Source organism: Citrus sinensis, chromosome 2 (assembly GCF_022201045.2).
Source record: "Citrus sinensis cultivar Valencia sweet orange chromosome 2, DVS_A1.0, whole genome shotgun sequence".
NCBI lineage: Eukaryota > Viridiplantae > Streptophyta > Magnoliopsida > Sapindales > Rutaceae > Citrus > Citrus sinensis.
Window position 1 is genome coordinate 1,732,587 of NC_068557.1, and position 17,793 is coordinate 1,750,379.

The 17,793-nt window shown below is 30.9% G+C and overlaps 1 protein-coding gene across 1 annotated transcript; it reads right to left on the reverse strand.

The window, feature by feature from the left end:
• Positions 1-4,986: 4,986 nt before the first annotated feature.
• On the reverse strand, positions 4,987-12,463 carry LOC102614914 (linoleate 13S-lipoxygenase 2-1, chloroplastic). Its single transcript, XM_052435610.1, has 9 exons — positions 12,049-12,463; positions 11,143-11,414; positions 10,583-10,820; positions 8,893-9,213; positions 8,693-8,778; positions 7,026-7,135; positions 6,624-6,926; positions 5,927-6,193; positions 4,987-5,841 (listed from the first exon to the last, which is right to left on the reverse strand). The coding sequence occupies exons 1-9, from the start codon at positions 12,392-12,394 to the stop codon at positions 5,082-5,084; spliced, it is 2,703 nt and encodes a 900-aa protein (XP_052291570.1). The 5' UTR covers positions 12,395-12,463; the 3' UTR covers positions 4,987-5,081.
• Between the last annotated feature and the right edge of the window lie 5,330 nt (positions 12,464-17,793).

Here is a 17,793-nt window from a genome sequence, read left to right on the forward strand (position 1 = left end):
TAATTGTAACACGACAATTACACATCAATTGAGTTTAAAGATAACAAACAATATGCATCATTGAGTTTAAAGATAATAAAAATGAAGTGTTATATATATATATATATATATATATACCTTCTCTCATGCGGGCGCCCTCATTTTTTTTTTATGCAGACACGTTATTACGCCATATAATTTCATAAAGTCAGTACAGACACGCTATTAAATCACATGATTTTATAGTAAATTAAATACGAACTCTATTAAACCATATATATGCATTAATTAAGAGTCTATAATAAGGCATTTGCACCTGAAAATTTTCTCTCTTTTTATATATCTATTGATGATCATAGTAATCAATATTATATTGATCCTAAAGAGTATGATCACCTTTTCAAATGAAACTCACAAAAAAAAAGTAATTTAAATCGGGCTCAAATCTTCTCTTGATTTGATCACCATCTAACTTTTGATGATCATAGTTTATTTCTAATTAATTGTTTATTAACTACTCACAAAATGTGTATTTTTGTCCCTTACTTTTTAAATTCGATGAAATCCCATCTCTCTATCTCAAAATTGTCAAATACAAAAAAAAAAAAAAAAACTAATCTTCAACAATAGAAAACATCAAATTGGAGGAAGCCCGAAGTTTCATTAATTTGATGTGATAATCGCTTAGGCCGTATTGATTCAATATTGATCTCTTCGTTGCTGAAATTAATAATATTCTTATGCCAATAGTTTTCTTATTCATTGAAACTCCGATACTCCCCATATCGAAACCTGCTAGAGGTGACGAAGAAGAGTAATAATAAGGATCAGTTATACTTTACAATTTAAAGCATAACAAAAAATAACAAATAGGGAGATTAGTCTGAGTTGTGGTACGGGCTTAAAGGTGTCTCCCACAGTTAGGGTCCACTCAGGACCACCTCGTGGTTCAAACAAAAAAAAAATAACAAATAGGGTGGAGGGAGAATTAACATTTGTTCATAATATAAGGAAAAAATTAAGGATGTGTTGGACAAAAATTATATTTGGACAATTTTACCCTTTGGTATTGTGGTTTCAATATTCATTATAAAATAAAATTAAAAAAAAACTAAGCTTTAATGTAATCTAATCTATTAACTAAATAAGTAACAAATTAATTATTATAAATTATACTTAAATTTATCGAAACTGACAAGCATGAAGAGCGTGACTGGACAAATTATTCGAGCGTCGTTTATCATTATATAAGCAAACGATGTGACATCCACTTGCAAGAAATGGAGACGACATGAGATCCAAATCAATTTTTGAAACCGACATGTGTAAAAAGTAAGCTTTAATGTAATTTAATCTATTAACTAAATAATCAGCAAATTAATTATTGTAAATTATACTTAAATTTATCGAAATCAACAAGCATGACGAGTGTGACTCGACGTATCATTCAAATGATGCGTCGTTTATCATTATATAAGCAAATAACATGACATCCACCTACAAGAAATGGAGACGGCATGACATATAAATCAATTTTCGGAATCGACAAGCATAAAGGTGTGTGCCGACGCATCAAATGGATGACGCGTCATTTACCCTTCATAAAGTAATGACATCACGTTCGCCAATATAACAAATCGCTAGTTTATTGTTATCCTCCAATTTGGAACTGACAAGCATAACCAGTATGCAACGATGCATGATTTAACGACGAGACCGTTTATCATTTTATTATCAAACGATATGCCATTCATGTATTTAAATTGCAAACGACTTGTCATCTCTTTGCTGAGCCTGAAAAATGGTAAACAAAATTATGAAGCCGTATTTCATAATTGGGTGTCTCAAACAATTTCCAATAGCCTTAAAAGTGACTATAGTTTATCTACAACAAAATGTCTAACTTCCCTTCCCCTTTTATTTTTGATTTTCACCAAATAGATTATTAACTTTGATGCTTTATACATAATTATTCACTTATTGATAAATTATAGAGTAAGAATATAACTATAAACTTTTGTACAAATTTTTTTTTGTACAAACTGATGTGACATGATTTAATTGGTTGGATTAAATATCTATTGGTTCACATGATTTGTTTTTATTATATTGTATTTTTATTCAACCAATGAGTTTATGACAAATCAGTTTGTACAAGAATTTGTGACTGTATCATCACTCTAAATTATACATTGATAGCTTCTAAACTTTAGTAACCATTGTTGGCTTGTCAATCCAATTGAAGTGCCTACATGGTCCGCAATCTTTTTCATCTTCCTTTGAACTACAACTAATATTTAAAGTTATAAAGATTAAAAACCTAACTATTCTCTTTATATTGAAACATCTACTTTGTGTATGTGTTGGAACATCTTTTTTTTTTTAAGGATTACTTGACTTTAGGAGATTTCTTAAACTTAATTTTATTTTTTATTAAGCTTTTCATGTTTATGGATATTATGTTCATTTTATTATTTTAATTAATTGTATTTATTTATCATCAAAATCAATCATATCAGAATAACAAAATAATTTTCATTTACAAAAATTAGAGGTCTTGCGAGATTAAAAGAGGGTTTTGAATCTGTGATTTTTTTATTTATTATTTTGTTGTTGTTTTTTTTTTGGGCGCGGGGGGGGGGGGGGGGGGGCGAAGCTAAACTGTCAAGATTTGCTTAATTGATTATAAATATTGGAATATAATGAGTTTTTTTGGTTTCATAACTGATAAGGTTAGTCATTAGGGTAAAGAATCCACATATCCAACTAACACACTTCTTTTTATGTGTTTGATAAGAAATTTTATGGAGTGCCAATAGCTCAACTAAACTTGAAAGCTTAAAAAGGGCTACTAAAAGCATTTCAAGGCCCATAATGGGTCCTCTTCGGCTCTTCCCTAACCCCAATTTATATTAAGTCTTTAATTAGTGGAGCTATTAGCACCATCTAATAATCTCATAAACCCATATTCTGAATGCATCCCTTGATTAAAGAACTAAAATTATTCAATTTACTAATAACACTCATTTAAATTCCTTAAATAGTCTGAACGTCTTCTTTCTCATTAAACCTTAAAGTAACTTTTAAAAATTAAAAACTCTCATGACCAGTATTAACATTTAACTGGATATAGAAGTCTTATTAAAAATAAAAATTGATAAAGAAATCAATAATCATAATTTTTCATAGGCAATAAACAAACTTTAAATAAGAAGCCACCAAGACTAATGACCCTAGTCACCTACACTCTTCCTTAATTGGCTTTTCATTTCCCTATTTATTTTATAGAGTAATGATATTGAAGCCCCTACGGATATCTCTTCAACCCCCATTTTTAATAAAAATCCAAAACTACCCTTATTAAAATTAAATAGAAGTTATTTATTTTTAACTTTCAAAGCTAAAGCAAACAACATAGTTAACATCATTTTTTTTTTGGTCCAATATCAGCTACATAAATTTGGCCACCAAATTTCACTCTTTCCTGCCACTAACAGTATGCCTTTTTCAAATTATAATACTACCACAATTTTGGTGTAAGTCATTACCATTCAAGTTATAGTTTATACTTAATTCGTTCATGAAGATAGGCATCATCCACCATTGTCGCTCTTAGTCTTCACCTAGACCTAGCCACAACAGCATCCAATGACCTTCGAACTAACCACTCCAGTCACTAACATTTGCTGTCGTTGCTGTTTCTGATCCTCCTCGGCATCTTCCATTCGTGAAAGTTGAATTAAAAGCTTTTTTCATGAGCGAAAATGACAATTTCTGCATCAAAAGCCAATCACTTTTAAACAAAATGATGTCAAAATTGAACTCATCAAGTTTGAATTGCCTTCTTCACCATTTTTTCCCCCTAAAATTGGATAGCATCTAATGCAACAAAATGATAATGGTGGATTGGTAATGTCTAGAGAGAAGAAAAAAATAAATAATTTTTTTTTCTAATTTTAATAAGGATAATTTTGGAATTTTATTAAAAATGGGGCTAAAAAGATATCTTGAGGGGGTCAAATATCATTACTCTATTTTACATTCATTTTAAACTTGGAAAAAGCTTTCATATGGGCCTCTAATTGATCCAAACAAAGCAGGCTCGTTGCTTTATCACTCAATTCGGTCTCTCCCTCTCTCTCTCTCTCTCTTTTTTCTTTTTTTTGAGGGAGCAAAATAATTCGTTCCCCTTAAAAATATAAGGTGCATATATTTTTGCCATCAAAGAGTATCTCAAGAAAAAGGATTGGCAGGTTTCTATTTCTCATGTGTACAGAGAGGCAAACTTGGCTGTTGATTTTATGGCGAACCTTGCTTGTTCTTTGCCTCTTGGGCTTATGGTGTACCCTAGTCCCCCGCTGGGGGTTTCATCCATTCTTTTGTATGATTCTTACGGGGTTGTGACTCCGCGTTCGGTTGGTTTTTAGCTCTTAATTGAGCCCCAGTTGATCAAAAATAAAAAATATAAGGTGCATAGAATTTTTGTGATTTCAATCAAGATTAAATGTCTAAATATATAGCAGTGGAGTTTTATAAGAATTTTTGACAGGTGCCAATACTATCACTCGTTCTTAAAAATTCTTTATTTTATATATTATTTAAATTTGCATTTAAATCAAGATTATTTTTCTATTGTAATTAAATATTGTATAACGAGGTACAATTATTTAAGGCATAATTGTTGATTAAGTGATGCTACTGAAGATGTAAGAATTTGATCCATATGCTAGTTGGTTGAATTCCCCTTCTTCAAAGTTTTGCACCAAAATACTTATTCAATTCCGATCTAAATTTATTAGGGATAAAAATTTATCAAATTCTGTTAAAATTTGATCATTATTAACTAATATTTGTAATGACCTGGGGGTGTTGCGCATATTATCTTGTGTCACATGACAAATTATATATCATTTGAAATGAAAACTTTGTTGATGCTTAACACTAGGATGATTGGTAATTAACACGAAAGATAGAGAATTAATTACTTAATAATATAACACCGACAGCAACATTAACTGCAATTTATTTGATTCATTCTTGAACTCATTCTCAAAAGTTTTTATTGATACAACATTCGAGCGATTGCAACAACATTTTCAACTCTAGATAGAGATGCTGTACGGAACTCCTTTTCCTGTAACACCAGGTTCCGAAAATGGCTTCAAGAGCTCATATGGCACCATCCCAGCTCCATTTCTATTCCTCAACTTGGGATCTGCATTCCTTGCATCAATAATCCCTTCAAGCTCCATTAACTTGCCTCTAAACTTTTCAAATGCTGCATTTATAACCGGATCCTCACGCCATGCTGGCTCTATTTCTTTTCCTAAATACTCCTCATCAGGAGAATGAGTCGATAAAACATCAAGAATAGCCATAACTTTAGTAGCTTGAATCTGGGAAGGGAAGGTATTCAAAAGTGCATTTTCAGGTTTTTCAAGGAAGAATTTCCATTGTTCATCAGATGGATCTTCAGTGGCAATGTTGCATCTTGCAGTGGTTGGCCTATTGGGGAAATAGCCTCCGTAAGTGTATTGGCCGAAGTTAACAGCTGCGTGGTGACCAGATGTTACCCAAACAATAGTTGTGATGATTTCAATTAAATCCTTAGGGGTTTTCAAGACAGGCCACCAAGGTTCATGTTTCTTGTCACCGTGTCCCACAGTTCGAATTTCAGTCCACCAAGCTTGGAGCTCTTCATCAGATTCTACAAGGCTTTTATCAGGGTAGTAGTGATTAACATAATCGGTAACCCATTGTTTTATGGCATCCCAGAGATCAAGGCCATCATTGGCAAAAGGATAGTCTTCAATTGTTAGCTTCAAGCCATGTGGAGCACTTGGATCTTCAACAGCCAATCCCCTGGATAAATATCCGGGAAAAAAAATGAAATCAATCCATTTTCTGTTTAATGTTTTTCGTATAACAAAATAGCCTGGTGACTTACCGGCTAATTAGGTCTTTGGGGAGTGCTTCATGGTCAAAGCGCCATTGCTTGTCATAGGCAACAGAGCTGAATTCCATAGAGTACTTTCCAGGTGAGAATGAGCTTTCAATGATTCCATCAGCATTAACAAGAGCTTGTCGAGCCAAACCATTGATCTCCATTGTGTATCGAAAATGAGGATCCAACAATCTATAGATTGGATGCATCACGCTGAGTTGCCGATTGGTTGCTATTACGTAAGGTTCTGTGCAACAATGAGTTCTTAACCTGCAAAGAGAATAAGCAACTATATTAATATTTAAGGTCTTCTCATGCATGGGTGTGGGTGTTGGTTAGCTTAACTGTTAAACGTTAGAGACATAATCCTCCATTAGGCAAGATTGAATCTTTGAGTTAAGTACATAGGTTTGGGACAATTATCAACTCTTGAGCTAGTATTTGAGTATGAGTTAAGTCTTTAGGTTCCTATAATAAAAGTCTGGTATTCATATAAGGGTAGTACAAGAGGAGGGGTGTGTGGGGGGGGAGATACGTGGTATTCAAACCCTGCTCACACGTGTGAAAAATGAATTGTGTTATCATCGGGCTAATTATATATTAAAAAAACAAAAAAGTCTAATAAGCCACTTTTTTTTTTTTGACAAGCCACTTAATACCATATAAGTCAACTACATGAATTAAGAGAAATTGCACATACCAATGGCTGACAAGCTGGTGATAGCCAGCATCATGAGCAAGGACATGAGCTTTGGCTAGCTTCCAAAGCCAGCACTCAGTAGAGTGCCAAGAAGGTAAAAACACTTGTTTCCATTGTGGCTTGCCATTCATTGGAGGCCGAGTGAGCTCAATAGCTATTGGTCTCAATGTGCCGGCTGGTGTTAGGAAGAAAATTGTGCGAGATCCATACAACGTTGTGCTTTTGAGTTGTCTCACTTTTTCCACATATGGTAAAAATAGGTCATGGTAATCTAAGATGAACAACTTCTTTTGTTTATAGCCTGCATAAAACATATTGTTTACAAATTAATTGACTGAAAGGAAATAATTGTGGGTCACTTTTTCTTGTTGATTTATATTTCAGAATGATCATTCGTATACCTCTTCAACAGAAATCATTCCTCCAATTTCTTTTTCAATCAATTCTGTGGTAATTGCTGATTCTGGTGGTCCGTAAATTTCAGGATCGAGTGTGCTTTTCAACGGCCATTCCTGCGCAATTTCATGCAATTTTTTATCTTCTTGCTGTTATAACTTATGTCAATAGGCATATCAATCAATCAGGCAATTGCTTTTTCCTATGATAATGATAGTGTCAAATAGAATCACTTCTTCGATATTGTATTAATAAAAGCACTTGACCCCAAAAGTGAGATGACATAATTTATAAATATTCTGACAAGAAAATTTGATAGAATTATGAAAGAAATAGTGATAAATCGGCGCCGGTTTTATTCTATTAACTGATAAATAAATCCGTACCGATTTATCATTAAATCGGTAAGTGCTTTGTCTCTTTAGTATTTTTCCTTGTAAAAAGACTAAAGACTAAATTACTTCTTGTTTTTACTATAATTTGATTAATTATCTTCGTAGTTTTTACTATAATTTGATTAATTATCTTCGTAGACATTTTCAACATTTCTTACGAAAACAAGTGACATAAAATTTTATTTCATTTCTTCTGCTTTGATGCAAATAAAACTAACTTAATTTTTTTACAAATTTTATCAAAATTCTATTGGACAAAAAGATTATCTCCTTGTTTTTCCCCCCTTACCTATCTTGGGTTAATAACTAAGATTGAGTTTTGTGTTAGTTTTTGAGTAGTATTACATATCTCTAAATTTTTGTCCTAAAAAACTATCTCAAATGATGTAGTATTCATTAATTGTTTGGTAAGGTAATACAACTAATTAACGTAGATCTTGTAAAGAAATATCAAATACTTAATGAATTTTAGGGTATAAAAAATTGAGACTATCATTACTATTTATTTTGTCACTTTATTTACAATCAAGCCTTTTTTTTTTTAGTTGGACTATTAACACCCTTTCATTAATCTCATAAAACCCTTATTATATTACAATTACATTTAAGGACAAATATAAATAGAATTAAGCCATTTATATTTTTTCTCTCTGTTCAATTTTATTTTGCTTGCAAAATTTATCATCAAACTAATCTGACTTTATGAAGTAATCCTCTAAGTCAAAACAATTTTTTTGCAATAAACATAACAACGTAATTAAGATACAACATAGTGGAAAATAAATAAAATAAAATTTTATCTCGCTACAAATTTTTTTTTTAAAGAATTCTCAAACTAATTGATGAACCCAAAATTTATAGGTAGGATAAAATTATATTAAACTCATAAAATATCATTATTTTCTAAGTATAATGTTTTTCTTACTTTTTCTTTTAGATTTTTTCTTTAGAAATTAAATAATAAAGAAAGTTTGAAGAGAGGTATACAAATATTAAAATTGAAACAGTGAGAAAATTATTAAAAACTAAAAAATTCATAAATGAAAAGAACATTCATTTAGAAAAAAGAGCACTTTTGGTATTAAATATAATATAATTTAAAAAGGGGCTTCAATAGGATTTTGGAGGGGTGCTAATAGTCCGAGTCTTTTATTTTTTCACTAGATTATGAAGATAAAAAGAAACAAGAAGAGAAAAGAAGAAAGGAAAAAAGAAATGAGAGGATACTAATCCAATTCTGTCACCCTATTTTTATCAAAGTAGCGATATTGATCGTACCGTGATCAACCTTATGCTATACGGGTTGAGACCAGCGAGAGTTTGCCTAGAAAATTCCTCATCCCTAAACCAAAAGAATTTGTCTCCTGAAAATAACAACTCACACAAATAATAGTTAGTATAAATTCAAGCATCAAATTGAAGAAACCTTGATTGTGTTAGAAATTAATTAATTATATAATTTAGAAGAGGGTCCTTACTGTCCATTGTTTCTGGCGTCTCAAACAGCAAAATATTATCTCCTGTATCCTCAATTGCCTTAACCAATCTGGGAAGCAGTGTGTTCCAAAAACCTTCCTGTTTGAGTGGAGGCAAGTTGACTCCTTCATTGAAGAGTGCGTCAATAGCAGAGAAGTATGGAAACCCCAGATCAGGATCGACAAAGGCGGTTTCTAAGGATGGTACCAACGCATGCAACACTGAGTACACCGTCTTTGCTGAAAATGTTAGCTGCTTTACCTCCGAGAATGCTTCATCCCTTGGAACATAAAAGTTTCCCTCTCTTTTCTCCGAAAATTGATCTGCATGCATTAACACACACATACGCACAGGTATGAAATTTGTTTTTTTGAATCCAAATAATGGTGGTTCCTCTCATCCTCTGCCCCACTAAAATTAATGTAAATTGCTTCTCCTACTAGAAAGTGATTAACATTTTTTTATGGTGCATACATAAACATGTTTTCTTATCCAAAAATTAATTAATTATGAGTCAACGCATCACTGTTGTAACTTTTATTTTTATTTCTTTGAATACTGCTAGTTTTTTTTTCCAACACTAGTATATTTTTACAATCTAGGCTGTGTTTTAGTAAAATAAAAATCTGCTGGAATTATTTTATTAGAATATAGTTTAGATTTTTATTCTCATATTAAAAAATAAATATATCACTCCAGCATTATATGTAAGTTCTAACCATACTTGTGCTACTATTTTCAAATTGATTGTCATAGTTTGATTCTTCTTTCTCTTCATCTCCTTCGTGAAAGGACCTCAAAAGCAAATAGGGAATCTTTCATCAGGGCCCAGCCGTCTTTAGAATACTCAATGGTCTGCTCGAGCTTATTTGAACTACCTTTTGGCCCATGTGCTATGTAGCAGACGTGACTATGCTTGCCAGATTTTTTGTGTTCAGAATTTTATGAACGACCTTTTGTTTCACGTCTCCTTTTCCAACCACACATTGGGTACCCCTAAAAGGACATGTACCCCCCTTTATGTTCCGTCTTGATCAGACGACAATAGAAATTCAACCTTGAAAGTTCAGAAATGGCCCTACTTTCTAATCATCATGTTTTGAAATTTAGAAAACAAAAGGAGAACTTTTAAAAAAAATAAGATATGAGAACTTTTAAAAAAAAATTCTCTCAATTACGATTTAATTGAGTAGAGACATTTTTTTCTCTCACAAAATATAAGTGGAGCGGACATTTCTTAAATATTAGTAAAATTATTGAAGATAAAAATCTTCTCTCAAATCTTCCCTTACAAAATATGATTGGAGCAGACATATCTCAAATGTTAGTGAGAGTAAAAATTTTCTCTCACTGTAATTCCTTAATTATTAGCATGGATAAAATTTTAGACAGTACTTTACAAGATCTAACAAAAAATATAGTCTCAATAATTGTCGGGTTGTAACATAGTGTAAAAAAAAAAACAAAAGGAAAAAGCGATTTCATTAGTTCTAAAATTCATTGAAAATCCGCCTTAGTTCTTTAATCATTTAAAAATCACCAAAGCCTTGATCTTTCGAAATTCGAAGTTATATAACTTCTCCTGAAAGGAAGGTTTTTGTCTATGTTTTTAACCAGAAAATTAGCCCCTAATTAGATGTTTATGTAGTAAAAAAAGAGAAAGAGAGAGAGAGTTAAACTGTAATAATCAACCTGTGTCACACCGTGGGCGTCCAGTTCTGCAACGTCTAGGATAAGGGTTTTGTTTGCCTCCAAGCACAGGCCTTGCTAATTCAGGTTTCTTGTCTGGATCTCCAAGATCATTGTAGACATCATAATCATAGATTCTATCATAGGTTTTGCGCTCTCCTTGTCCATTACCTCGCAAAATGGTAAGCTCCTCAGCTCTATATCTCTTCAATCCGTCTGGTGTTTGTGATGGCAAGTACAACTGATTTAAAATATAGAATTAAAAAAAAAAAAACTCAATTAAACTTGACATCGTTAAATAGCAATAAAACTCTTTATCCATGTCATATGCATATGGATGTCATTACGGTTGGTTGAAATATATACATATACGAGAGTGAACAGATAAGGACTAATAATCTTGGAGCACATAGTTTGTGCTAAGAATTGAGCTATGAGTACAATTCAAAAATTGACTTGAAGGGGGTAAGTTTAATCTAGAAAATTCACATTCTATTTTACAATTTTGGGGAAATTAATCCCAGAGGTTTGAAAAAATATGCAGTTAAGGAAAAGAAACTGACCTTGTTGGTAAAGAAAACTCTCTTTTGTTTATTGTCGTGCTTTGAGTGAAGCCATGAATTACATGTTACGTTGACAGGACCATTTGGCAAACCATCAAGAACAATATCTTTCAAATACATCTCTTTGTGGTGCTCATTTTCCACTAATATTGCGCCAATTTCTCCAAATCCAGATGGGACTTCGAATTCTGATTCATATTGCATGTTTCCATCCCCGTCCGCACCAATTTTGCGCGCATAATCTTGGATGGTGGATTTATCCAATCCCGTCTCTGAAATATTAATATAGAAAAAAAAATATTATCAAAAACTGTTTTCATTTTTTGAAAACATTTTGTAATTTTTCAAAAACATGGCGCGTAAAATATGTAAATTAATCTCTTATTTCTTAAAAAGCATGGATATTATACATGTTTTTACTTTTGGTAAATCTTTGATTGGAGGATTGGCATAATACAAAATCATCTTTTAACAAATCTCGATGACATGTGGCAAAAAATAAGGTAAATCGGATTAGCTATTATACAAGTTTGTAAGATTTTTAGATATTATTTACTGGATTAAAATTTTTAACACAAAATTAAAAACCTCTTATAATAAACTCTTAATTTATGACTTCTCTTTGCTCGGTCAAAGTTTCTTTAAAAAAAATACTTTTAATATGATACTTATAACTTTTAATGCAAAGATAATTAAAGCAAGCAGCGAATTCTTTCTTATCATTACCAAACGTGTTTTTGGAATTTTACAAGTGCAAAATTTGAAACCCACTTTCTTAATTTCACTTAACAAGAAAACGGTTTTTCAAAAGCGTTTTGCTAAAAAACTTTTAACCCTGAATTATTGTAACTGTGGGAACTTTATGTGAACTGAAAATATATATATATATTATTGTGCTGTACTTACTGGGGTCAAGCTCAGCACTGACAAGCTCCAAGAGGAGTGATTTACCAAACAAATCTCCAAGATCATCTAACCCTTGGTCTAAAGAAATATTTGAGAGGAAGCCTCCCACAGTTGGTTTCACAGTAACAACAGCCTTAACTTTGATTGATTTTTCAGTGGAAGTTGCTATAGCTTTGATAGTGTTTCTGGGAACAGAACCAATCCGAAGTTTGGGACTTCCTTTAAAAAGTGTAGAAGTTGATTGAACTGGACGAAAGGCATGGCCGTAATTTCCATGGAGAAACGGCTTGGATAATGGAAATAGGGGTTTGATAGATTGAGGTTGATGAACCTGTGGCTTCAACATTGTTTTTCAAGTAAGAAGAAGATGCTTTAGAATTTATTTCTTGGCTAGCCGAGCTATGTGAAACATGAGCGACCAATCCTTAGTTTATATAGGAAGTTGGAGCATGAGAGAGCTCGTAGAATAGGATCAATGTCATATTTCCATTTTTTTTTTTAATACATATATTATATTAAAAAAAATCCTATTGAAAAATATCATAAATCTGTCGACACCAATCTCGTCGTGACCTATTTAAAATTATATATGAGAGTTGTTTTATTGGAGTTCATTTGAAAAAAGGTAAAAGATTTTTGTTTTATAAGTAGATTTAAATCTTCGGGTTCACTAGTAAGGTGAGGTGACGGCAACTGTATCTGCCGAGTGTAAGAATGAGTATCTCCGACAAATTCATTTAATCGCTGGTAAAAAGTCGTTGGTTTTCACGTGCTCCATTCGACTTATGGCACGTGGAAAATGAAGCCCTTTTCAAAAAATAAAAAATAAAATGAAGCCAAGTGGGGCCGAGGAGGAAAAGGATACGTACGACGTACTATTACACTAGTTTGTCTTCAGTTTCACGTGCTCCATAATTTAAAGTGTTAATATTCTTCTTCTCTTCTATAAAAATGACACCGCCATATTTAAAATCTATTAATTTATCTTAAAGTCTTGAGCGTTTATGTCGTGTGTATATGAATTTGGATTTCATGCTTATTTTAATTGTCTTCATTTTTTAAAGATCTCCTTAAGAAAAAAAAAAAAACATTTACCACTAAACCACATTGATGTTTTCATTATACTCCACGGATGTTTTGGTTATAGATTAAGGTGGGGAAAATCTCACGTTTACCATTCGCCTTCTCAAAAGAAAAATCGCATTCTAAGAAAAATTTGATGCTCAACAAATCTATTATCATAACTGTTTCCATAAATTCACTTTTTAAGAAACTTTATGTTGCATGAGATGTAATACAATTAATTAATACATGAATAATATATGTAGTTGAATTTTTAATATAACCACCAATTACATATTGGTTCTTCAAAATAAAACTACACATATCATAACATTATGAATAATGATATAGTCACAAACACTTGTACAAATTTATTTTGTACAAATTGATGTGGCGTTAATTCATCGGTTGAATTAAATATCTCTTGGTCCACATGATTTATTTCTATTATTTTATATTTCCATTCAACTAATGAATTAATATCACGTCAATTTATACAAAATAAATTTGTACAAGATTTTGTAACTGTATCATTACTCTAACATTATATGCTTATTATTTTATTAATATAGTGGCTCAGACGTATTCTAAAATTTCTCTAATTGTGACATTGAAACTAATAATTAAAATTTATTAATCAATTAGCTCATTAAATGAAGAAGCCATACGGTCGACATCATTTCTCGGGTCATAATAAGGGGGATTTTGCCCTTCATTAGTCATATTTTCTCAATTTATAAAGAATGATTCTAATTGACAGATCGACAGATTTCATTATCTTCCTTCCAATTTGAAAAAAAAAAATATTACATGGACAAATTTTGCCCTTAAATTACCTCTTACCTCTTTTACCATCTGTTCTAATAAATTGAAAGAATCAATCGGCCAATCTGTCAACCTACTATATTTACGTTAGGTTTCCTTTTCAAACAATTTAACCATCTCTAAAATTCCAAACTCAATCAAATCAAATGAACAATTCCAATTTCCTAATTCGGCGTTGTTCTAGTTATGAGTGATTGTGTTACAATTCGTTCGATTTGGAGAATTCAATCCAATTAAAATTCTAATTGTGATCATGAAACGATCCAGTTTGTTTTGAATTAAAATTTCAAATTATTAAATATATGTAGCAAACGTATAAACATAGAAAATAAATAAATAAAATACAAAAAAAAAGATAAATAAAAAAGAAAGAAAGAAAAAATTCCACAATATCAGTAAATAGCACCATGAGGTCGTCAAGACCAGCATCATTCATCTCCTTTTTCTCCATCTTCTTTCTTAATCTCTAAGGACCACTGAATTTGTAAATTTGTAGAATTTCTAGTTAAAAATTAATAATAATCGCATTATTCATTTTCAAGCCATGAAATGAATTCATAAAATTGTTTGTCTGATTAGTCATTGCGAATGCGTCCATGGACCACATGTATATTTTATAAAATATTTTTTTATGTCATTGTTAAATGTGATTATTGGGTCATTAACATTAAAAGTCGTTGTTGTTCATGCAAAATAAGAAAAATCAAAAATTTTACGATCATGACATATAAGTCCACAATATTTTAATTTTTTTACTTTATTAAATTAAGTTTTCAATTAAATGACTTATTCTTAAATTTATTAATATCTATTTAAATTAATAAATTTACTTATTAGTTAATAAATTAACTAATTTATTACATAGTTAAACTATGTATATTATTTACTAACCATAATTGATGATAAATATAAATATATATATATATATATATTTTTTAATTTAATACGATAATCAATTTTCTTTCACCCATGTGAGTAAGGTTCAAACCCCATATCTTTTTTTTTTTCAAACAAGAGATTTTATATGTCAAGTAGATGGAATACACAAAATACGAAAATAAATTTAATTTGATATTCTATGTAAGTAATTTTTTATTATTTTTTATAACATAATATTTAATTAACATACTAAATTATTTAATTATGTAGTAAAAATATTTTCATTTACTAATAATAATAAAATGTTAGTTTATAAACTTATAAAATTATTTTTGTTTGTTTGTACAATGAGTTTTGTATTTTTAATTGAGTTTTTGTCCTGAAAATCGTGGCTTCTATAAGCATTAATGCAACTACAAATTTATAGGTGTGGAACTAATATGTGAAAATCTAAAAATTTTTAAGTTGTTTATTTTTATAACAAATTATAGGACTCCATTATAGTTGACCTTGAAAAAGACAAAATAAAAATACCAAACCCCTATTGCAAAGTAATTTTGCCCTTAATTTAAGCATTTCAATTCCATGGGATGATGATGATTGAGATGAACAAGCCCATGAGTAAAACGTTTAAAATATAAAAACAAAATTTATATTTATCTTATCCTACACTATTTTTGAATTTGACGTGTGTGGCTACAATTAATCTCGGGCGATGTCTCTATTAATCAGTCACATGGATGGCAAATTGAATTGTATCCTTCGTTAGGATAACCATTCATTGTACATGATGACAAAATTAGGATTAGGCTGCATGGCCAATTATTTCACGTTGGATTGTCATCGCCACCGCATGGATGAACCTTTTAGTTAACCCAAGGACAAAACTATAGTAGTCTGCGAGACTATTGAAGGCCTTTAATTTAAATAATAATTTTCTTTTACCTTTTTTTTTTTTTCCCGCGTCTGTTAATAATCGACCCCCTCATAGAACTTCTTGAAGAATAATGTAAAAAGAGTAATATTATATCTAAAAGAAAATTTGTATTTTTAAAAGGATAATACGTTTGATTCTTATATAATTTATTATGCGAGAGTGAGATGATAAGATAAATTAACACTTGATATGTAATAAATTATAATATGATTACATCATATGTCATATTATTGGGATAAAAGAATTCTTTTATTTTATTCTTATTAACGTACGAATACTGTAAACTGACTGATTAACAATTAAAATGAAGGCGTTCCATGTTAAAAATAAATAAATTCAAAATTATAATTTTTATTCACAACCAATTCAAATGATCTTAAAATAAATTTACAGTTTGAGCGACTCATATTATCGTATTTTTATTTTTATTTTTTTTAAGCGATCATTGGCTCATTGCTCTGTAGCTACAATCCAATATTGCACCCATGAAGCTATATTTAGTTCTCAATCTTGAGCGCATGGAATGCTTGATTTGTGTGTTTAATTTTGTTGGTTCATTTATTTTTCCGTAAACTTGTCTAATCAAATATGGTCTGCTTTTTGCTAATTGAAAAAATATATGTATGCACGGTATGCTTTTTGACTTTGGGCCTAATAGTAAAATGCAGCATTATTGTAGCTTCGACCAACATTGACAATGATGCTTGATCTACCATAAATCTTCATGAATATAAAGTGTTTATAAGTGACTTAAATTGTCGATTTAATATTTTTGAAGTCTCTCAGAGATTGTAGAAGATACTCGTTGCATTAGTTTAGTTAGTAGAATAAAGTTTGATGGTAGAAGGTAATTAAGGAGTAGAATTTAATGTTGAGCTGAGTTTTTATTAAGTATTGAATTAAATGTATGATTTATTTTTTTTCATTTCTCTTGTCTAATAATCACTGATTTATTGCTCAGTAAAAACTCAACTTAACACTAAAATTCTTATTGAATTTATAATAATTAAAATATATTCTCACAAATTTGTGTGATTTGATTTTCATCCGCTCGATCAATTAAATTATAAGGGTTTGTTTAACTATTTATTACAATGAATGATGAATTGTCATATTTTCATGTAATAAAGTTTCATAAATTAGTATAGACATTAGGCAAACACTTATTTAGCCCCTATATTTGAGTCAATTACTCAATTAATCTGTATATATATTAAAAAATTTACCTGCTTATCCAGTTTCATAAAATCATCATCAAAACTAATCACGTATAACAAAATTTCTTATCATAATAGCCACGTATACTCATTTTAGACCAAAATATCCTTAAAGCAAACAAAACAAATCTAAATCCACAATCACAACATTGTCCATACCACCCTCATCTCTTTTCACGGTCTTGTTAGCTTTGACAGCGACTTCCTTTGACAAGGCTGCTTCCACCAATGGCATATTTTGTTGAGATAAGGTTATGTCATATGTGACACGTTAGCTGTTTATTAAAATATCTCTAAGAAGATTATTTCAATTTTGTTGTTTTTTTTTTTTGAATACTGATTAATCATCATATTACTGCATTACACAGATAGTTACAACTGCTATTATAGCAGATATATTACACTGATATTTACAATCAGAAATACATGATTGGGACTTATATTATTACATTGAATTCTGTGAAGTACATACCCAGATAAATAATCCCTTACAAAAGAGGAATGTCCATACTCCACTCGTATTACACGAGGGAGAGGAAATTTTTGAAATATTAAACAAATAAGCACGTTAGCCCCCACAAATGCTTTTGTGGGGGCTTGAACCGCAGCAGCCCACCACTCCTACCAAGGCCGAAGTGGCAATTTTGTTGTTAAGTGTGCAAGAAAGAATCAAAGCATGCCAATCTGGGTGTTGAGCTCCATTTACTTGGGCATTGGGCTCCATCGTCGCCATTCTCATGCTGTCTCCACTTTTGATGTGAGAAGCACATGAGCGGTGCGTGCACGGCTACAAGGCTTATGCGCGTTTTTTCAAGATTTTCCAAA

Bases quoted from the DNA above. Each gene is read 5' to 3' on its own strand.
- LOC102614914 (XM_052435610.1), bottom strand. From the start codon at position 12,394: ATGTTGAAGCCACAGGTTCATCAACCTCAATCTATCAAACCCCTATTT. The intron at 10,821-11,142 runs GTCAGTTTCTTT...ATTTTAAATCAG, and splicing joins GAGTTTTCTTTACCAACAAG to TTGTACTTGCCATCACAAAC. The intron at 6,194-6,623 runs GTATGTGCAATT...TTCTCTTTGCAG, and splicing joins CACCAGCTTGTCAGCCATTG to GTTAAGAACTCATTGTTGCA.